Below are 24496 nucleotides of genomic sequence, written 5' to 3' on the forward strand. Positions count from 1 at the left end.
GGGGACTTGGAACTAGATGACTTTTAAAGTCCCTTCCAACTCAAACCTTTCTATGATTCTTTCTATGAAAGCTATGAAATTATTTTAAGCTTTTGAAAAGCTGTTTTTCATAAACTTTTCCTACCTTAAACCACTGAATTTGTTTATGTCATCTTCCAGTATTGAAACAAATCTCAGTATGGTTCAGTATCATGGTCAAATGAACTGCACAGGACTGACAGGCTATATACACAGCATTTGAGAGAGAGAGAACACAAGATGCTCTTCAGGCTATCATAAATAGTACATTCTGATTTCATGAACAAAACTTATAGATCCATACAAAGTCTTTTGAAACAGTAGATAAAAATGAATCTCCAGAAAGGTGACTTTAGTTTTGAAATGCTTCAGTTTTTCCATTCAGCAATGCAGGTTCTGAGCTTTACAATCAGGTATATTTACAAGGGAAAATACAGGCTTCAGGCTTTATTTTCACAATAGTAGGAGTTAAAATACCTATGGAACACACAGCATTGTAATCAACATTAACCATACTTCAAGGTAACAAAATAAAGTCTTTCCAGACTGGGAAAAAAAAAGTTTGGGAGGCAGGGAATGAAACTGTCAGCCCTAAGAATGCACTTTGGGAGAAGAAAAGCCTTTTTTTTAATTAAAAAAAAACCAAAAACAAAAAAAAAACCAAAAAACAAAACCACTACTTAGCAGTTTGTCTTTTCACCCATTTGCCATAGTAAACCAAAAAGCATCAGTCACATTTTCATGTAGGGCTTTTTTAGCCCAAATTTAACTTGCAAACTGAATGTTTGTGTCTGACTGAAAACTTCTGCTGGGTTTATTTTCTATTTGCCTGGTATTTCATACATGCTTTTTAGTGGTGAGCTTTCTAGAAACTTTAGACAATTGAGTCCTTTAAAACCAGTCCTGATATGTCAATAAAAATACTACTTTATTCAAATAAAAAGGTGTAGGAGTTATGAGTAATACATATTTTCATCATATTTACATAATGAATTTCTCTTTTCCTCCCTTTTTGAGGTTGTCAGCCTTTTATTAATATTGCTGTTTAACTTTCATTGTTATGGAGAAATACTAATTAAGGTGAAATCATCCTCAGGAGGGAGCCTTGGAGATCAGACAGTAGTAGAAAATCAGACAGTGATGAAAACAAATCTTGTATATTTGTGGGTAGCTAGTACACTGAGCTCCAGCCCTCGGTTACGCATCTTTTACAGTTTAAATAAGTCTTTCTCTCCTATGCTTCAAATTCTGTCAAAAAATCTAACACCTCCTGCTTCTGCAGCTTCTGGTATACCTTGATTATTTTATTCTTACAATCTCGACACTGGCACTGCTCTGTGTAATCCTGCTTGTATGGTGTGTAATCCTGCTTGTATGGTATGTACCCTGCTTTCAGACTCTGCTTTCATGTCACTGGAGTGCACATAATGAAAAACAGTATGCAAAAATGACTGGAAATGCTCTGAATCTGTGGCAGGTTCCCAATTTTAAATGGAAAACATGAAAATACTAACCCCATGGTCCTTTACTGTTGATGGTCTGTGCTTGTGATAGCTATTGACAAGGTGCTAGCTATCAGTGTTTTATTGACATGCCGGTGGAGGTCACTTGTGCTGGTGACAAGGGCGCTGTGGTCCAGGGGCACTGTCCAGCTGTGGCACTCAGCTGGCTGCAGGGCACCGACTGACCGCAGGACCTCCTGCCATCCCTCTGCACCGTCACTGAGCCCTGACTCCGTCTGAACTCTAAATGTCTGGACCAGCAGTCATTTTTGTACTTTAAAAGTAGTAATACACTAACATTTTAGGTTGGTGATAAGGCAGTAGGGTTTATTAGTCTCCTTTGCTTCATTATGAATTCTGGATCAAACTGTTACTGTGTAAATACCTGGCTTATGCTATTACATGCACTCTAGAGCATGCACCATTTATTTCTATAGCAGCACTTAGAAAACAGAACAGGAGAAAGTTAAAGCAATGGTGCAGATCTTATTATGGAAAAGAGTATCTGTCATGATTTTTCACAGATTACCAGGTGCATTTCAGTACATTTTCTGCAGAAACTCTTATCTAAGCAAACAAAAATGAACTACTTTTGTCACAGAGTTTATATGCAATACAACACAGTGAAACAACTGTCTTTTATAGAGACTGGCACAATAGGAAAATAATAACAAATGTCAATTACATAGTTGCATTATATTGTGTATTTGACACCTGCTGACTAATTTATCTTGCTTTTTTTTTTCCTTACCAAGCTCAACAAAATTGTAGGAAATCCCTGGTTCTTTTATTATTACTCTCTATTCCAAACCTCCAGAGTTCATTGGTAAGGTCTGATTTCCAGCCTGCCAGAGCTGAGGATGGATTTGGCAGAAACATTATAATGTTCATTCTTTTCAACAATATATAAGTTATTGAAACATGTATACATAGTGTGCATATGTGCATGTGTGTATATATACATATAATATATACACAGATATTTGTGACTCTAGGGCCTTATGTAGTTTCTCTTAGTACATAAAGGATTTAATCAAAAAGTGCCCCTGTTTAACATATATAAGTCAGTTTGAAAATCCTGCTCAGTTTGAAAAACAGTGTTTAGCTATTCTCACTGCAAATGTGTTTTCCTCTTTTGGTTACAACAATATATGTCCCTATGAGTAACAACAGTCTTCCCCAAATGAAATTTTGTATTCTTTTTCTGCATATTGTCACCCAGAGATTTGAGATTGTTTAGATTTATTTTGACTGGACATGTCTGTTATGAAAACCACTACTCTGCATGTATATTCAGTTTTATCGCATTTTCCTATACAGTGTATCTGTATTAAAATCACTGTCTCTGTTACTGATTATAGAAAACATGAAAATACAACAGATAGGATATGAGAAATATCCAGAAAGGAAATGAACCTTATCCTAGAACTACAATTAAAAATATCAAAGCCATGATCTGCATGTACACAGTGAAGAAATCCCAACTTAAATTTCATTCCCACTCTGTTGAAATTGAAGCACAGTAGAGTGAATTAAATTCTGTATTTCAAGTATTAAACCAAATGTACCCATTTAATTTTAGTCAAGATCTCAATACTTTTCCATTACATTCTTAATGGGAGTAGTTTTTTTCCCCAGATTTCTCCAGGGAAGATCAAGGATATGGCCTTTACTGATACAAATTTTATATTTTTTATAATTACAAAGGACATTCCTAGTACATGGAACTTCTAAAATAATGTTTTTATCCTAGGATTATTGCAGAAAGGAATCTAACATGACAGCCATTTTCTAATGCAGTGGTATTATATATATAGTTCCTTTTTTTTCCTTCTTTACCACATAAAGGTGCCCAAACTAGACTCTCTAGGTGCCAAGTTAAGCATGCACATTCATTTTCTATAGATTGAACATATAAGTCAAGTCCTCTACAGCTCCTCTTATAATATCTTCACCTATACATTGATAGTCCCCAGTAGTATTAATGAAGATTATTTACTATTTATTAATGCTGACATTTCCTAATCAACCCCAAAATATTTTTCACATTTTTGGATTTAAAGTAAAAATATTTCTATATTTATTTCTGTTACAGGGCAGCTGTTTGCATTAAATTAAAAAAAAAATGCAAAACCTCTTGCTAGTTCAATTATGAATTTGCAGAATATTCTTAGAGCTGAATGTGCAGTGTAGGGTTGAGGTGATCCAATATGAAAACATAAATGACACATTTTCTGGTTCATATGCTAATGGGAATATTGATTAATATATATGAACCTAGTGAAGCTTAAAGCTGATTTTATTTATTGACTCATGTCATCAATTTAAGTATTTTGTTCAAATTCAGCATGTAAGGCCTATTCATACACTAAAAATTATTATGGAGAGTAATAAGCATAAAAAACACTCTGATATTGTTACATGATCTAAAATCTGGTTTGAGAGTTAGTAGATAATCTTAAAAAATCATCTAATATTTAACAAATATAGAGAAAATTGAATAATCATTCTAAAGAATCACATTGAGCAAATGTTAAAACAATATATTATTCCAGCAGATTAAAACCAAAGAATAATGGGTATGTGTTTTGCATTTTCATCAAGATGGATCTTCAAAAAGATAATTAATGGTAAAGAATAATTTTGTCTTGCAATCGTTCATTGCAAGTCTAATTCTTGCAATGAAACTATCTCCATCTGCTTAAACATCTCATTTGACAAATGTCAAATGACCCCAAAGCTGACACAGACAGGAAGATAAACAGCTATGTCGTTAAATCTGAATTTATACCTCTAGTGCAGGACAAAATGGCATCCATTTCAAAGTTTATGATTCCCAAAATAACAGATCAAAGAGAAATGATAAATTCTTTCTGATGTCTCATGAAAGGCACTCTGTGAATACTGTGCGCAAATTAAACTTTAGACATTAAAATTTTCATGGATATACTTTGTACAAGTAATAGTGAGCTCTACAATACATATCAGCTATGCATATCTTTACCTGTGTGCTATGTTCTTTACTTTAGCAAGTCAGTGTGTTTAAAGTAAGGCATTTGCTAACGAGACCTTATGAAATCAGGTCTGGTGAGAGTTGCATTCCATTGTTTAGATAAGCTCCCTAAATAGATTGCTAAATAGATGACATTAAATGCAAACTGAAATTATCCTGGTGTCTAATCTCATGCTGACTATGAACAATACCTAAACTAATCATGTACAAATAACCTTCCAATTTCGTTCATCTCCTGGAGTTTTCAGGTGTGCTGGCAAGGGATTGTGAAATATGCTCAACCACACATCTGGCTCATGCGATCCCTGTGTTCTCTCAGCTTGTGTTTTCTTGGCTGCCATGCCATTTCCTCTTTCCCCTTTTTTCTGCTTTGGCTGAGGAATATGTGGTAAATTAGAAATCCACAAAACCTGTGCTGGAAACTCAAAGCTTTTCTTTTGTGCAATTTTCTGGAATAAAGTAGAGGAGATATCAGAAAATTGATTTATCCATCTCTGAGATATCTTCTCCAGCTTCACAGAGCTCCGTCATATTTTGATATATTTGTTTGCTGTTGTGCAGAAACGTTAGTCATGCTCTGTGATCCCTTTTTACTGATTAATATAAAACACTACAGATCCCCAAAATAACTCAACCTCATGAGATCCATAAAACTGTCCATACATGTTGATTTATTGCAGAGCAGTTGTGTTATTTGATGATGAATACTGTGTCCTACAGTTATTAAACTGCAGGACCTCATAGAGAGCACTGTCACTTCCTCTCTGCCTGCAGTCCTAGCCTCTCTTCCATTAAGAAACCAGGCATGGAGCTGGAGTGAGGGCACATGTACCTAGGATTTAACTCCCAAGCATGGAGTTACGGCAGAGTGAGCATGACAGAGTTCATACAGCACACCAGGACTTCTGCATGGTGCCAGAATAATAATTCTGTGCCAGAATAATAATTCTGTGACAGAATGTGCACCTGAATAGATGCCACTACAGCCACCAGCTGTCAAAAATCAAGTTATTCAATTTAGCCAAGTTCATCTATCAATAATTATGAACCCACTAACACTATTGGATTGCATCCTGCTTTTTCTGCCGTAGAAACAACTAACCAGTCACCCCACCTGAACTAATCTCTATGCTTTTAGGAACAAGAATATTCAAAGAGTATCAGATGAGCCTGAGTCCTGTAAGACATTTTGCAGAACTCCTATGATAGTAAAAAGAGCGAGTGTCGCTCGCCAATCTATTGTACAGGTCACTGTGCTCCCTGGGCTTTACAGTAATGCTCTTCATTCAACACCTGTCTGAGCAAGGGACACCATGAGACAAAGTTACACTGTTAAGTGCTATGGAGCAGGAACCATGTTTCAGTACTTTTTTCCCACCAAATGGCATCCTGGTCTTTTACTGGAGATCTGTTGAGAGCATTGTAATGCAGTAATAATCATAGCAAAAATGTGCAATAAAAGCACTTCAATATGGAAGTGAAGGTGGGATATATTGCTACTAAATGAATGACTGTATATTTATATTTCTGCAGCAATCTAAATTGCAATTAAGACTTGACCACATTTTTTAATGCAAAAAAAAAAAAATACAATCTCCCCAAAGGCAGAAGTCTGAAGATTAGGCCACAAGTATTAAAAAAAACGAGACTATAACATTTAAACAGAAGAATAGCATGAGTATTTGTAATAGAATTCATAGTTAGATTTCTTATTTTTACATTACAGTAGTAGCACCTAATTTGTTTTCCCAATGATCAATCTATAGAAGATATGCTATTAAAACACACACACACACACACACATGCACACAAAACAATATACTGGATTAGGTTTATGCTCATTTTGATGAAGATGCTAATTTTATGGAAAGTTTGTGCTTCAAGGTCTAAAGGAAACTGGGAATTTTTAATCTCCAGTCATCATTTATTCAGTAAAACAAGGCATTAAATCACCCAGGTTTCTAATCATGGGGGACCAAGGTTTCATTAAATCAAATATTTCTCTCAGACATAAAAATGAAGAAGATTTGAAGAGATTTGCAAAAAATATTTCAAACATCGATCTCACTGCTCTTTTAATGTATATTTAAACAATTGCTTCCTAGCTGCACAGCAGGTTTTGGGGATAAAGAATGAGGAAGTAGCAAGTCACAGTTTGACATTGCTTCTTACCTTTTGCCATGTTCCCTTGGGCATTATTTTACTAAAATTAATTTTTTTCTTTTCTTTTAATGCAAATAACAGCCTGTAGTAGTTTAAGAGCAATGTATGCATGCTCTTATTGATACACAGGGATGTGTCACATCAAAAAATTCAGAGGTTGCAAACAATCTCAGGATATTTTATGAATAAATTGAGCAGAACAAAACTCTACTCTTCAATGATAAATCTGTGAAACTGGGATTTACTCTAGTCACAAACCTTTATATAAGAAATCCCATAAAAATTTTGTAAGTAAATAAAATGAAGAACAACTAGCCATGACACAAGATTCTGAGAAAAATATCAAAATTGCAGTGGAGATACTTAGTAGCCAGAATTTTTCATTTCAGTGCAAGAGTCTGACTCCTTCCTTAACAGCACCTCAGTCCATTCATACTTGGGATCTTAGAATATTTAGAAAATATAACCACAAGTAATAACTGTCTTTATGACATAATATTGAAAGACTGTAAAAATAGATGGAAAAAATATATACAAGTTGGCAACCATTCAGTATCAAACATATTATTAAAACTATTAATCACACTGGCTTTGTGAAGGAATAAAAAGCTTCAGTCGTCAGCTACATTTTTCCACTCCATGAACATGTGAGCAATGACCATGATTCCTGTCTTACAAACTGGTGTCTTCTAAAGAACACATAGGAGGCACTGAACTTAGACAAAAAGACAGTGCCAAATGAGAACGTGACATCAGTATTTTACGATTTGTTACAGGTGGCCACATGCTAAATGGAAGGGAAAAAGGACACAGCATTTAAGGATGTCATTTGAAAACACCCTAAGATATTTGGGCACCAACACATTTCTGCACTGCAAACCATTTCAGTGAAGAAGACCAAAGTTGGTGAACATATTTATTATATATTTATGCATTGCACACGCTACACTGTGGTAAACACATAAATAGGCTTCAGTCACTAAGATTTTTTATAAAAATATAATATCTGCAAAATCATTATCTGCTGTCACGGTAGAAAATGTATGTTCTTTCAGTAGTCAAAATATGAAGATTCTTCTCTGTGGTAGAAGTTTATGGAACTTGTACCAAGAAACTACTCTTGCAAATGCAGTAGTGATGTTCACCTCAGATATGCCAATAGAAATTATTGTTCTTCAGTTGCTACCTGGAAAATGCACTGAATTTTAGACTGACTCTGCTCCGTATTTTAGGGAAATATGAAATTAGCGGAAAAAGTGATGGCAATGAAAAATCAGTCCTGCTGCCCTCAATATCCACAAAGGATTTTAGTGGTTTTTTTTTTCCCCCTGAGAACTCAGATTAGAATTAAGGACATAAAATGAAATAGTTATGGCAACTTCACTGTTGCTTGTGCTTAATTCTTTTTTACTTTGTAAAGACATATGCAATGAAGGATTTAGTGCTGTTCTAGTAATTTTCAACCTCTTCAGTTGCCATGCTATGCATACTAATTAAAATGTGTAGAGAAATAAATTATTGCTCTAAAACATGGAGTATAAGAAATAACCACCAAAAAATCATCATTTTGCATCATTACCACATTTAAAACTTAAAGGCAACAATAACATTCTGCAAAAGTAACATTTAACTAGATGGCTAAGGTTAAAGGCAGAATAAAAAGCAATTAGATATAGCATCTAAACATTACATTTCAAATCAAGATATTTTTAATTATGTGCAACTTTGCAGAAAAGATATATTTTGCTACATTTTTCATAGACATTCAAAATTAAAGTTCAAACCACAAAGAATATGTCTTCAGAGTCAGACCTCTGCAAATCTATAGCTTAAAAAGAATGTTTTTAAAGACTTAACTTGTAGGAAGGAATTCAGAAAGCAGTAACTTGCAGTTGCACAATTCTGAGAAAATATGGTGAAAAGAGATACTATAGAGGAAAGGTTTTTCAGATTATCTGCAAAAAAATGTATGCATCAAGTCCCCAGAAATAGATATGTCATCTGCATGGGCTTTAGGAATAAAAAAAAAATGGTCCCTGAATTCCACCCAGTTTCATCCAAAGTTTTGGTATCCATTCTGGACTGATGACATTTTGTGTAAATTATATGTTGAAGAAATGCACATGCTATTTTTCCCAGCAAACTATTCCTTTAATAACATTTCTACTCCAAAAATCACTTTGAATTGTATTTACACAGAAAGCCTAAGGCTACCAAGAAACCCCTGTTAAAAAAAAACAAAACAAAAAACCTTAACCTAACTGGAAATGAAAAATCTAGGCATAGAAATATGTTTTCACATGCAACCATAAGTAAAAAGGACATGCCACATTTAGCTAAGATTTCACTTCGAAGTACACAAATATATTAAATAGTACAGAATATTTCATTTGCAGTAATGATACCACAGTCATGGTTTGAGTAAAAACTGTCCTCAGCTGTAACAAGTTTTACTGTATTTTTTACTGTATTCTTGAACTTGCCCTGAATAGCAGAAGTTTGGCAATGAACATGGTACTTGGAAGTTCTTTGCCGAATAAGCAGATACATTTTCTGGTGTCTCTGGTATAGAACAAAAAGAATCAGAAATTGCAAACCATCCTTTCTTTTCAGTGGTGTGAATAATTTATGAATGCTCTCATAAATGCTATAAAATTAGCATTAGGGCACCCTAATGAACAAACTAATTCACTGTCTGGAAGTAACCCACTGCCTAAACAGGAGCATGTATGCAGTTATATGAAGCAGTGAGCCATGATCCAAAACCCCTGGAAGATCTCTCAGAGCTCCAGGAGTTACATTTTGCCTCAAAGTCAACTAAACTTCTGCAGAAGCAATTGTAACAATGAGGCTTTAAAAGGAAGGCTGAGTGTTTTAAAATATAATCTATGTGTCATTTGACAGAAGCAATATAATGTCATTTGGCATTTGGAAACAACATTGGCAATTGGAACAAATGCTGAGGAAAAGCACATGATAGTACAGTGATATATACTGTACTGGTATATACAAACCAGTAGTTTCTCTAATTTATTATTCTACAGTCACAAAGTTTTCTGGCTTCCTAAAGAGTATCTTTGAGGTAATAAATGTAAGTAAAACTATATTTTTCATGCCACAATTTCTACTAATGAGGAAAGATGGAAAAGTCAGCATATTAACAAGGAACAAAATAGGATTTGGGAATGCCACTTATATGATTCTTACTAGTACAGAAAGATGTTGCAAGGGATGGATAATTGTTTAAAATGAACAGGAGAAAATTCATGTGCAAATAAGGCACAGCCATTAAAAATACTTTCAATACTGTATTAACTATGTATAAAGCTTTATTTTACAAAAATGCCTTGGAATCAAGCTTTAAAATTTTTTGGTGTTTTTTTTTAACTATTTCCTGCAGGCTCTGAGAAACAGGGAAATTTGCCAATGGAAATTGCAATAGTTGTCATTTAACACTGCACATTGCTGCTGAAATGGATTTAAAAGTATCACTATGGATCATATTCTATAATCTCTGTATTCCTGAGCTGTGGAAGTTGCTAGCACTTATGTTCCTGGGAATATATGGCACTGATGACTAAACTTAGTCTGCTGTTTGCATATGTGTAGTTTAACATACTTTTAACAAAGAGTCACATTTGAAACGGTAATAACAGTATTTCTAAAGCTCTGGAACAAAAGTGGTTATCTTGTCAGTATTTTCAACATTAATGTTAATTCCCATTAAGTTCATGAATGACAAAACTGTGAAGGCAAATTCACATCCCACTTCTCTTGCCAATGAGACTCATTCTTCTCAAATTAGTGTGTAAAAAGGAAGCTAGTTAGCAGATCTTTGTTCAACTTTGCAAATATTCATACACTCACTGAAAAACATCACATTTCCCTTGAAAAATGTTCATAGAAGAACGCTCTTATACCACTGAGCTTTGTTATTGGATGTCCCACTTGCAGCTTGTCTAATAGCTAACTGCAAATTATAACCCGCAGCAATAAAACTATTTGGAGAGCCCATGGGTTACATGGAAGAAAATGAGAACCTGCATAATTTTAAAGGCACCTAAGGGGTAAGCAAATGTAGCTATGCTTTACAGCAATTTTAATTAAAAACAGGAGGTAAATTTCTCAAAAACTTGTTAACAAGATCTTCTATTCATCTTATCTACAACAGACATAATGAACATGAGATCTACCAGTTGTGAACTAGTAATGGCTTTGAGTGTAAGCAGAAATCAAAAAAAATGCAGTATGAATATGGAATTTTATTACTGTGGACAATTATCTTGCTTCTGCCTGCACAAAAATTCACTAACATCAATTCAGCTTGCTACTGTGTACAATGGCCCCTTCCACAGTCACTAATCAGCTGCAGCAAAATAAAATATATAGTCAAATAACCTTTTCCCCTAGGGAAACATATATTTAAAGAATTTTTAATCCACTCTTTAATAAAATATAAGCTTTAATAAAGTGTAAGCTCATAAGATCCAAGCCCTTCTCTATTATCCTTGTGTAACTACATGTAAACATTAGCTACATAAGCCAAGTTCCCCCAACAGGTCCAAATGTCCATCACAATTGCTCTGGAGTTCAAAACCAAGGTGTGTTACTATTGCCTATCCAATATTAAGTGCTTTGTAAGACTGTGTTAGCAACTAGAGCTGAAATCAGCCAGTTACAGATGATTTCACTCCCTTTTTATGTGTGTAATATGCTACAAATGTTAAATGAGAGCTTAGTTACCACCTAATGATGGAAAGCCACAGTTGTTCTCTCCCAGTTTTGGTTTTTTTTTAATATGAGTATTTCCAGTAAGTACTCACGAGTGCCTGCAGTTTCTCACTGTTGCTGTGTCAGAGCCACAAACACAAACTTTTGGGGAGAGGTAATATCTTAACATACATTTCTACTGCTTTTTATGGGATACTTGTCATATACCTAAACATAATTTGTTAAATCAGGGAACCTACTGTCATAATTTTATGTTTAGATATAGTCCTGAATATAGTACACTCTTAGAATAAGTATGAGAAAATGGATATGAAAGAAAACACTAATTCTCCTGGGAGAACAGACACTGAGAGAGGAATACAGAAATTACTGAAAACCATATATTCAATTCCCCTGGAAACTTAGCCCATTTATTTTCATATATAGTACAATAAATTTTTAAGATGCTTTATTGCCTGTGTACTCACTGTGGAATTTAGCACAAAACTAGACTTATATACGGCAGTGCTCTCATTAATTATCTGAACTCATGTGCAAATGTATGAACTGTTTGAAAATAATCTACTTGTTCTCTTCCACTTCTCTTCCCATTTTACCCTTTTTTCATTATTATTTAATTGAATTTCAGCTTTAACAGTCCCTCAAAGGAAATGGGAATAACAATATTCAGATTGTGTTAATGGTCATGTTATGCTTGACTGATTCAGTGTCTTTATGAATGTCTTTAGTGTCATGTAGACATAAACTTTGTGCAACATTACTAAGGATTTGGGGCAAAAAAAGCTATGGAAGTCCTATTTCAATTTAATTGCATTGGGCATGCGTTTATTTCTTACAGTCAAAAAGGTTTCATGAAATTTTTAAAACTCCAAGTAGTAAGGCAATGCTCTAAAGACCTGGTCTTATGCCCAGTGAAGTGAACTTGGATTTAATTGGATCATGAGCAGGAGGGATTGGAGGAGTGAGAGGCATCTCAGTTGGCTTGACTGACCAAAAGGACTGCTTTCTATTTAATAAACACTAGTGCAAATAACAGATTACACAACATAGTGTAACTATATAATTTGAACATAACTTCTCTGGATCCTTCTGAAAGAAGAATCTTATTTTTGAACAAATAAAGTGCAGTTACTTCAGAGAGCAAAGGATGAATCAAAATATCACATTAATAGGTTTATAGTTTACAATAATTGTATAAATGTATTAATAATTTAATTGAAAATCCTATTTTTAAGAAGTAACTTTAAGAAAGTACCTTTTCCAGTTTAACTTAGTAACAAAAAAAATACTTTAGAAGTCTTTACTTTACATTGTAACACATTATTCTGAATTATGGGTATTCCACTTTTCAAGAATTATTTGGTAGCATTTTAAGTTTGTCTGTTGCTTCTTTCAGTTTCTGTCTTAAACCTGAATAAAATGACACCAGAAAATGGCCATAACCCAAAATACTTTTAATCCAACTTGCTTATCTGACTTATTTTTTAACAGTGTTAAAAGCGCGTCAGGTAGATTCAGAACACGAGTGGAATGGTAAAGTCACCAGTCAACTCAATTTTTTATACTTTCTGGCCTCAAAATCACCTCTTAAGGGTGCAAAATTCTTTTCTATGTATGGAGTGTACAGTTGTTTATTCAATACAACCATGTTTTGCTGTTCAGCCTTTCAAACAAAAGAGAACAGTCTGCAAACAGGAAAAACCCTCTTGTCCAAATTCACAGTAGTTCCATGGCATCACAGTTCACCATGATACACTACAGTTAAAAGAGAAGAGACAAACCTACATTTCACAGTCATCCATAATCTTTCCTTCATCAATATAAACATTTATATAATCAGTATATATAAGTGTGTGTGTTTTACTTAATTTTATAGTAAAACGGAAATTCAAGTTATTGAATTGTTTATAGTATCTGACATATTTGTTCATTCACTACTTTTTCAAGTTCAATAAGAAATCTGGGAATCTGTCACTAGCTCTTGGATTTTGGCTTGCTCGCAAGGGAAGAGAAGAAGGGAATGAGTAAACAGAAGGTTGTATTAATCTTACAACCACCTTAAACAAACCTCGCTGAGAAGCTTACTCAGAATATAATTTTTCTTTGGTTCTGTTTTGATTTTGTGTTTTGTTTTGTTTTTTTTTTTTGTTTGTTTGTTTGTTTTGTTGGGTTTTTTTCCTGAGAGTTTTAAGGAAAGTGACAAGGAACACATGGGACAGAATACTAGATAAATTTAACCTCAAAAGGGGAGAAAGTGTTTTATGTTACCTCCTGGTTAGCAGCAGCTAGTTCTTCTTCCAGTGCAGAGACTCTTTCTAAAGAAACCCTCAGTCGTTCCCTTACCTAGAAGAAAAATCAAAATATGTGCAGTAACGTAATTTCTATTAGTCTTTAAAGATTATATAATCTGCCATATGCTCTACTGTATGCCCTGCCACTCCATTTGCAGGCATGTGTGTTGCACCCTTTCATGAGACATACTGTGAAGTAAACATTTAAACCTAACTATAGGAAAACTTAACCCATTAAAATAGGTGTCAAACTTCAAATGCCACACTGCTGTTCCACAGTCTGCCTGTAATTTTAGGGAATACATAGCAAATGCAAATATTTTAAGACCACATTAGGCATAAAAATAGAACTTTCACAAACATCTTTTACAAAGGAAAAGAAAAAAAAAACATTTGCAGATGTTTTAAGTTCACTCCATGGAAGATAACTAATCTGTTTATAGTAACTGAATGCAATAAATTAATTGGAAAGTAACTTGCAGCATTGCCTTCAGGAGCACATAGTAGAGATTTTTTATATCATCATGCATGTGTTTCACTTTTGCACAAGGTCATAAGCAATGTATACTCTCCTAAGCGGAAAATATCTCTGTGCTTGCAGCAGTTTCATAAATAACTTGTTCTGTTCTAAGGATGGTTACGATCTCAATTATTATTATTACTACTATTTTAATTATCACTAAATATTGATTATTAGTAGCTGATGCTAACTTAATACTGAATGTGTCTGAAGATATATTCACTGCTGATTTGAGTGCTCTGGCTCACTGTCAGCTCATGTAGCTCATGTAACCTAAGCCAGCAATGCAGTTGCAGTCTCCCAGTTCAGTCCATCAGACCTGAAGTGACCTCCAGTGCTGTGTGTAGGTGATTCTCTCTCCTGACTGTTAAGGGACCCTGTGACTCTCCTAATCTATAGAACTTCACTAGGCACCTCACAATAAATGACTTTATAACCTGGCTAATCAGTCAACACTCCTGGTATATTTCTTTACATGTTCCAGCTACACCACAGCAACGCTGTCCCAGCTGCTGATCCACAGATGTCTAAGGCTATTAGCAATGTTTGTAGGGTAAGGTAGCATACTCTATTAGACCAAGAGATGTAGCTGGAAAACAAAGCAAAACAAAATCAGTCTTTCAAGTACAAAGAAACATTACACATTTTCATTGTTTTCATGTCCTTGACAAATACAGGAGATCCCTAGAACAGTTATATATGTCCTAATGCTTTCATATTTTTTTTCCAGTGATAGCTCTTAGTCTAATAAATACTACCTTTCCTTACATACTTCATTTTCCTTTACTACTGATAGAAATGAGATTTTGCAAACAGAGTCACTATAACCCAATAATGGATTAGACTTTAGAATATGAAAATTATTTAGCAGAACTATAACATATCATGCTCACTTGACCTTAAAACTAACTAAATCTAAAGATGAAATACATATTCAGGAAATGAACACTTAAAAATAAAACCATTCAGCCTTTCTAAAAAATGCAAATATAGTTTCTTATGCCATACTTTGAGTTTTCTATTCCTCTTTACACACTTCAGCATTATTAAAACAACCAGTGAGGGGTTCTGTCTTCAAGAGGCCTGATTTCAGCCTCTCTAACCACAATGGGAGCTGGTAGACAACAATTGCTTAATAAAAATCTCAGATTAGACATTAAAAAAAAACACGGAAAAATTACAGTGATGTTTCAATGATGTTTCAATGATGTTTCTGGCTTCAATCCTTTTGGCTATAAGTGCTGCTTTGGGACAAGATTGAGGGAAAATTCACAAGTAGGCAGTTGCTAAAAGCCAAAATGAAATACAATGAGTTGGCAACTTTACTTGAAATGTTTTCTAAAACCTCCATGTATTCGAGTCCAAGTGTTTTATAAAGAAAAACATATTTTAAAAATATAATATGTCTAACACTGACATTCAATTGAATGGCATTAGAATTTGCAAACCACAGAGAATGTCACAGCTCTACAAAAAGCTGGAATCAGAAGAATAATCCTTAAACTTCACATGCTAGGTGGGTTTTATAAAGCTATTTTAGAGCTTGAAAACAACGCTCCCAACAGAGAACTCTGGAGACATGATTTTTACATGGCACTTCAGCAGAAATAGGTAGAAAATTAATATTCCTATTCTTTTTATCAAGCTATTATATTCAAATACATTTCATTCTTGGCATATTATCAGTGACAACATGGAACAGTACCAGTGTAACACAGAGCAACAGCCAGAAGTTGTTTCCTTTGTCCTTCCTTTTCTGCCTTACCTTGCCTTCCATCCATGTACAGAGCTAATACACTGCTTTTTTAATAAGGACCTAACAAAAATTGCAGTCTGATGGCTCTTATTTGTTCTCTGCATCTAACAGTTGCTAAAGGAACTGAAAGCAACTCTGCCTTGGCACAGAAAACACCTTTTTTCCTTTCAGTTGACCAGGGAACAACAAATTCATATTCACATTTGCCATAGAGACATTGAAAATGTTGCAAGTAATTCTTTGTTTACAAGCATAAGTAAGATCAAGTTGAGGGAAATCTTTGATTCTATTAGGAAAAAAAAAATAGTTACAGCAGCACTCTGATCTGAAGGAGAAATCTGCTCTGGTTTACAACCCAGAAGCCGTAACTTTATTTCTCATTTTATATTTATTTCTCAGTCATACACGAATGTATTGCAAAGGATTTTTTATTGGATTCCCTCTTCAAATTTATGTTTACAGCAAAAAAAAAAAAAATCCCAAGCAAAACATTCCTCATTTCTGAGAGATGCAGGAAAGGGCGTTGCTCCTGGTCACTCACTTATTAAAGAAAAAGGAACTGGAACAAACGCAAACTATTTTTATCTGAAAATACTTGTTGCATGTTTTTTTTTTTCATATGATGAATGCCGATTTGTGATTAGCATATTATATTGTTTTCTATTTTCTGGAAGTGACAGTAAGTGAATAACTATAGTTCACAAAAATTATCTAAGTGAGATCACGTGTATCACATCAGAAGTTACACACTGCTTCAACTTCATATGATTCTTCGGTGTATTTCTGTTTTCTTGGGCACATGATAGAGCTTTACTAAAAAAGGTTCCACAAAGACTTATCAGATGCCAACTGATCTATCAGAAATGTTATCATATGCATTTTGAAAGGACAAATACCCGAAGAACAGAAGGCTCTGCACTTTCCAGTTCCTAAAGGGGATTACAAGAGAGCTGGAGTGGGACATTTCACAAGGGCAGGTAGTGACAGGACAAGGGGGAATGGATTTAAACTGAAAGAGAACAGATTTAGATTAGATATCAGGAAGAAATTCTTTACTGTGAGGGTAGTAAGACACTGGAGCAGGTTGCCCAGAGAAGCTGTGGACGCCCTATACCTGGAAGTGTTCAAGGCCAGTTTGGATAGGGTCTAGAGCAACATGGTCCAGTGAATGGTATTCCTGAACCCAGCAGGGGGTTCAAACTAGGTGATCTTCAATTGTTTCTTCCAACCAAAACCAGTTTATGATTGTAGTGTCACAGACACAGAAAAAAAAGTTGCTCTCTCCATGTTAAAGAGTGTATCCAACATATGCCCAGATGACTGGGTATTCTGGCCTTAAAATGCAACCATATTATCTTTAAATGTAACACAGTCAATGTCATGTTAGCACTGCTGTCAGTGCAAAATATCAACCATCTTTCTCTGTCTCCTAGCAACTGCTTCCCACTTTTTTGCTTGCTGTCAAATTCTTTCTTCATTCTCTTCAGATCTGCCAGCCCATAAAGAGCTTTTAGAAAAACACTTGCACACTAGAATTGAATAACTTTTTTACATGAACAGTCTATTGAATGAAAGTTCTCCTAGTTACCTGCTAATGAATAACAAGATAGTGACAATGATTACATGAATACGCTGATTTTATTTGCAATAATATTAAGCATACTTTTCTGCCATTAATTAATCTTAAGAGAACCAGCGTTTTTTTGATTCTTAGCTAAAACAGTAACATCTGGTAGCTGCTTTCCACTGTGAAGATCAACTGGGCACTTCTTACAATACTGACCAAAACCTGGGTTTGGAGAAGTTGCTTCAGTTTCTTCTTTCCAAATGCACATTTTAAATGTTGAACCCAAAGTTTAAAGCAAAATAGAAAAAATGTCTGCAGAACAATAAACGTTCAGACAGATATTAGAAGTCAACTATAACTATAAAATGGCACAAATAAGATAATAATTTTTCTATCTTTTGTTCTTGCTGAATTGCATATAAGGACTATGTACCTCCCAACCTATTCTATACTTGATGTCTCTTTCAACCGTGAAGTTAACATGAGATTCCATTTTTTTTCCAGTTCTAATGATGTCTAGGAAATATGTCTTAATTCGCTCTTTTATAAACTATTCCATGTATATTCATATATAATATCATAAAATATTTCATAGTGCTGTCTTACATTAGTTCTGTAACTTTTCATTGCAGGAGAAAAAACAGAAGAAAGAAAGATATCAGATACTTAGCAGCAGTAAGAGAAGTGTTTGAAAACTGTAGCCTTAAGAAGGAAACTCAAGGGAGGTTTCCACTTCATGAATACTGCTGTGAATTTCAACTGACTTACGCAATAGAAAAGGCTATAAGAAATGTTAAGTCCAAATTTCACATTGGTCCTAGTCTCAATCACTCCTAAGTTCGAGTGTTTAAAATGTCACATTTTTTTAACAATGCTCATTGTTTGTGAGATATAACCTAACCTTACACTTAGGTAAAATAGTCCCTGATTTTAACTTCAAACATGGTGAAAATGTAAAATTGGTAACAGAACTGCCTATGTGCTTTGTTTTTGTATTTCTAAAAATGTTAGAATAATTATATATAACAAAAATTTTGGAAATATGTATCACTTCTGTCAAATTAAAGTTCTAAATAACAGAAATAATAAATACGGTCAATGCAGTATCAATTTCATTTGCTGTGACACAAAAGGTAAAGCTCAGACTTCATGTAAAATACAGAAAGCCAACAGACTTTGAAATAAGTTAAGCTATCAATTCTGATTCTTCTTATACTTAAGCAGGCCTGCCTAAAATTTGCTATGTTTTATTTTTCATTTTCCAATCTGTTAGTATGTTTCATTGCCTTTTGTTATAGTAATGAAGATGGCTTTATAGATCTTGTACTGTGCACGTAGCAATCTTTTCATGATCAGTCAAGTTTTGTGGCAGAGCTTGTTACAACACTTCAAGATATTTTAGTGTAGGAAGTGAAAACATGAAAGAAAATTTCCAATCAGGAAGAATTTTAAGATTTTCTTCATATTTTTGTAAGTTTAAAGGGCAAAAGTTTTTATGAAAATATTTTGTTATGTTTTCCCAAAAATGTAACAACTACATTAATAGTTTCAGTGTCAACATTTTTTGTGAAGAAAAAAATTAAAGAAAAGTTTGCATTATTCATTTGCAAAGGTTCATGATACAGCTCCAGTGCACTTTTCACAGTTTTTATTACTCTTTATCCAGTAACCTACTTCAGCTTTGTGTGCATTTTCTGATGGGGCACCGTTTAGTTTGTGACATCAGTTTATCCTATATCATGTTTTTTTGCCTCAGTTTTGCTAGGAGGTTCTGCCTGCAGGCCTCCCCTGAGCACAGCAGCAGAGTCTGTGGGAGTGAAGCTTTACCCACAACACAGGAACACAAGACATACACAAGTCAAAGGCAGTAGATTGGCTCCATGCAAGGATGCCAAGAGACTTGGTTAGTTCATCACAGGAAGGCCTTTTTCAACTTTGAAAGTAGTGGAAGTCAGGGAGATTCCTGATGAGTGGAAAACTCACAAATGTTGTGTCTATCATCATGAAATAGACAAGTTATCCTGGGATGACCCAGGAAAGTACAAGCTAGCCAGTGAAGGGAAGGTTGTAGAGCTCATCTTCCAGGAAGCATTTTCAGGCACATAAAGGGTGAGATGGTGACTGGGGAGAGCCAGCATGGCTTTGTCAAAACCAAATGATATCTGGCCAACCTCATTATCTTGCACAATGAGAGAACAGTGAATGTTTTTTATGTTGTCCTTACTGAGGTTTTCTGCAAGATCTTCCATTGATCCCTAGAGAAAATGGTGAGCTATGAATTGGTGAAATGGATTCCACATCACATAGAAAACTGACTGGACTGCAAGGTTCAGAGGTTTGTGATCAGTCACACAGTTCGTGTGGCATCCCATTGCCACAAAAGGCACAACCCTAGGGAATGAGACAGGCTTGGGGAAGAGAAAGCTATTTTGCAGAAAAGACCGAGTGGTGAATAAGCACAGCACAGAGTTTGGTCAGTGGGTTGGAGAAAATTATTTCCCTCCAGACTTTTGAGGCTGCATCTGGTTTTGGGCTTCCTGGTAGAAGAAAGATATTGGCAGATTTCAATGAAGGCCCACCAAGTTGGCCATGGGCTGGAGCACACAGCATGTGAGACAGGTGGAGAGAGCTGGGTCTGGTCAAAGTGAAGAAGGAAATGTTCATGGAGACCTTATTGCTGTCTGCAACCAGCTAACCAGGAGATGTGGAGGCAATAAAACCAGCTTCTTCTTGCAGATGTAGAGTGACAGGACAAGAGGGAACTGGTGGAACACTCAACAACAGAAACTCCAGATTGGTATTATGGGAAAAAATTACAGTGAGGGTGGTGAAACACCAGAATAGGCTTTCTGCCTAGAAGTATTCAGAAATTGATGAGACAGGACCCTAAGCAACCTGAAACAGTTGGCCCTGCTTTAAGCAGGAGGTTGGGCCAGATGTCTCCAAGGAGGTCCAACCCACATTGTTCTACCAGTGCCTGAAAAGCTTCAATGCATTTTTATACGTGGATTGATTTCTTATTTCTGAAGAGTATGAAACAAATCTAACTTACATAATTTTCTGTCACCGTGCAGAATATATGACTCACATGCCATAAAAATATTTTAGCACATTTGGGTGCATGCAGTCTTTTTTACTTTCATTATTTTTAAATAAAAATTAGCATAATGCTGACAATTTGTGAAAGCATTATATTATCAAGTATCTGGGTGATATATACAACGTCTTTGATCCAATCCTTCCAGAGAGACTGTAATAAAACCAGGCATTTTTATAGAGGATTTGTACTTGAAAATAATGTGTGCTGGGTTTATAACAAATTCTTTCAAAATTATTTATTAAACTATTTATTTGACTTATCTCATAGTATTTTATGGTAAAAGTATGATTTATTGAATCAAAATAGAAAAGGTTCCATGCACAGCTAAATTGCATGTAGGAAAAAATAATTTTGACCAATCAATTTTAAAGCTTGTTTTATAATGGAATAAATCTCCTGTTAATATGATTACAGATGGTTGACTTTTCTACACTGATAATTGTCATTACCACTGGGACAGGAATCCATTAGATGCATAAGATGTCTACCTGTGTCATTCCGAAATTTTTTAAAGTGCTGAATACTGATTTTAACCTGTTACATTTAAAATAAGAATTGACTTTGCAACGTTAGTCAAAATGTTCAACAATATAAGTCAAAATATTACATGTAGCTTCAATCTAATTCTGTACAATAGTTTTCAAAAGGGGATGTCAAATAAACTGCATAGTACCAAAACAGTAAAACATTCACAAAAGAAAATGTGTAAGAGGTACACAACTGTTTAATTATCAGAATCTGTTTCAAGTTTAGTTCTTACTATTTATCATACATTTCCAACACAATGTCAAAAAGTATAAAAGCTGGAGAGCTCCCTACCCTAGTTTTATCAATGTTTAAAGTGCTGGATAAAAGATCAAAGCTAAGACCATCAATCCTCAACAGATCTTTTTAATAATACAGGATTTTTAAAGTCTTAATGGCATCCAAAAGCTTATTACACTGGCTAGAAGTCATTATATTTCCTTTCCTAGATTTTATTTAAAGATGCTTTCATGATATCTGAGTAGAACATATAACCCAAAAGATATATCTAAACACATAAGAAGTTTTGATTTGGTCTAAATTCCTTAAATTTATTTAACTTTGAACTTCATAGTTAACCCAGTATGACTCATAACCCACAGTGTCTCATCCCTTCATTACCAATGATATCTGTATTACTATATATCTACAGCTACATCATTTCCTTAAATATAGTCAACTCTCTGAGTATATTTCTGAGTTTAAAAAGGTTAAATTTATTACTGTGAGACCACTAAACTGGTTCTATACAGCACAGCTCATCTGTGCAGTCAGTGGTTTCAGATGCTGTGCTGCATGTCATCACTGTGTAGCCAAGAATCTCAAACAGAGAAGCAACTCAACAGCAGCAATGAGCAAATCAATCAAAACAGACCCCATAAGAAATGATTTTCTATGCTCATGAGCCATATTTCTCACGTGCTCCCTGCATGTATAGTTTTGAGGCACTTGCTAATTCAGATACATCTCTTCCTGAGCACATTTTTTCTAGACATGAGTGAGATGTCTGTATTAATATAAACAATACTCAAGGTGATAATTCATATTTGTACAAAGTTTCAATCACACAAAATAGTCTTTCCAGCACAGGATACATGAGGAACCTAGTGGAAAGATCCTATTAATTAGCATGACTTGATGCATTTATTACTGTTTTTTACCTTGATTCTGCAGGCCCTTCATTACCTCTGATAACAAAAGACGTACTGCTTATTTTAGGTTATGCTACTTGTAAAGGGAACATTGCCCTTATGTAGTAAAGGCTAAAAAGATCTCTGAAATTTAGGAGGTTTTCCTCCTAAAAGTATCTAGGAGCCAAGTTCCTTTATGTAGTTAGGAACACCTCGTTCTGCCTCTCTGTTTCTATAATTTGAGATATAATTACATTTTCATGGCCATAACTTAAATGCACATTTTACACCAAATAAATTCCATGGGGTCATCTTTATTTAGTGCTAAATAGGAGAAGCATGTCTGGTAGGGGTGAGATTTGCTTATTTTGAAAAGTCATTTCTACTGTCTACAAAAGATAGCTGAAATGACCTCAAGTGCATTACAGCTATTGGCCACACATTCTTAATGGATTTCTCTGGATACCTGTAAACGCTCTGTGAGGACAGGATTTAATCCAAGGAGTCAAGAAACAATACTGTTGCTCTGCTGCATCATAAAGGACAATTAAAAAAGTTAAAAAGCGTATTTAGTAAGATTTTTTCCCATACTGTACCTTTTCATCCAAAGCCTTGTGGTGCTCAAACAGGGATTTCAGAGCTTTGAGGACCTCAACTTCACTGGAAACCCCTGAGGGAGACTGTGCTTGCCGTTTCACCACCGTCATCCTCAGGGACCTTTCGTGTCTTGAGACAAGGCACTCCAGATGCTCCAGTAACAGCTATTGGATTTGAAATTAAAAGTGATTAATTTCTCTCCACCTAAATGCCACAGAAATTCTAACTAAGTGCATGATACCAAACTGCAATTTTCTTGGAAACCTCATCGTAGGAGAGATTGCTGGAACTATTAGCAATAATTCATGTTTCTGTATCAGATTAAATAAATGGAGAAATAGAAAATCTATTCCTGATTTCACTTAAAACTCTGATTTGAAAGGCAAGAACAGCAAATCACTAAGAATAGGGTCACTATTGAACTAAATTAATTACATATTTACATAATTATTTGTGATAATAATGGATGAGCATTGACAACCGAATAAAAACCAAAGACGGTCTAAAGAATCATGCAAAAATATCAAACAAGTTTACAATTAATTCAGACTAATTGTAACATATTTGCAATTTACTTTGGAAACAACTTAACAAAATATGTAAAAATGAACAGTATATTTTACTAAATTTTTAAGACTGCTCATTAGAAATGCCACAGCTAATGGTGCTCATCACTAGTGCATGCTTTAAAGTGTTCATTGTCTCTGTTGTATTACAAATATGATGTAAATCACAGAAGTCCATAAATATCTGTAAAACAGCCTGTAAATAACATATTGTAAAAACATATTATAATTAGTTTTCATTATTACTCTGAGGTTAAAGGAAAAATTAAAATTGTATGTTAACATTGTATAGAAAATTCCTTATTTGTCTATACTTGCATAGGGCTACCATTGCTGTTCTTACTGACTGAACATTAAAGAGACTTGGTTAGCTGTAAGGTTAAATCAGGGTAGCTAAACTCATGAATCAGAATGCATGTTAAATGTATTGTAATTAAAACAAAGAATCATATCTAAGTCATTGAGCTGGAAATATGAAAGGTACATGGATAATTGTTTATTTCTCCTTTGATGTGGTTCTTAAAACAGCTACTATTAGTAAATACATATACTTCTCTGTAATCCACAGTTATTGTCAGTCACATAATGGTTTTTATTCTGACATTAATTAATACACATAGAAGAGCAGAAGCAGTGGGCAATTGTATTAAATTAGTAGTATGCTGATATTAAGTCAGGAATTATTAGAGTTTGGTGTCATCTTTGCTTCAAACATGGTTCTCATGTCTGGATTTGCACCTGGTTATTATGTTACAATAACTATATTCTTCATAAAATGTAGTGAATGCATATGTGAACAATGTTAAAACAAGAGTTGTCACAACTCCCTGCAGTTCAAGAAAGCAGGGGTCTGAATCCAAGTGGTGGCCTGTATTTACAGAAAGCAAATGAACAAGAATTCACAAGGTTTTTCATCCCTGGAGCACTGACAGCTGATATAGATGGATTTTTAATAATTTGAGGCAGTCCAAAGTACTGCACAAATCTGAAGAAATCTCAATGACAGAGCCATCAAGA

The 24496-nt window shown here is 34.6% G+C and overlaps 1 protein-coding gene across 14 annotated transcripts in view; it reads right to left on the minus strand.

The window, feature by feature from the left end:
• PPFIA2 (PPFI scaffold protein A2) overlaps window positions 1–24496 on the minus strand; it is a 289083-nt gene that overhangs the window by 79547 nt on the left and 185040 nt on the right. For 11 of the 14 annotated variants that reach the window (XM_085045788.1, XM_085045781.1, XM_085045773.1 and 8 more), the window contains 2 exons: window positions 22913–23077; window positions 13696–13770 (listed from right to left, as the gene is read on the minus strand). In XM_085045788.1, the coding sequence (XP_084901914.1) occupies window positions 13696–13770; window positions 22913–23077 (240 nt within the window). The remainder of the gene's footprint in view (window positions 1–13695; window positions 13771–22912; window positions 23078–24496) is intronic. The other 3 variants (XM_085045796.1, XM_085045841.1, XM_085045881.1) reach the window with 1 other exon arrangement.

Source organism: Lichenostomus cassidix, chromosome 1Aa, assembly GCF_008360975.1.
Source record: "Lichenostomus cassidix isolate B80296 chromosome 1Aa, HeHo_3.0, whole genome shotgun sequence".
NCBI lineage: Eukaryota > Metazoa > Chordata > Aves > Passeriformes > Meliphagidae > Lichenostomus > Lichenostomus cassidix.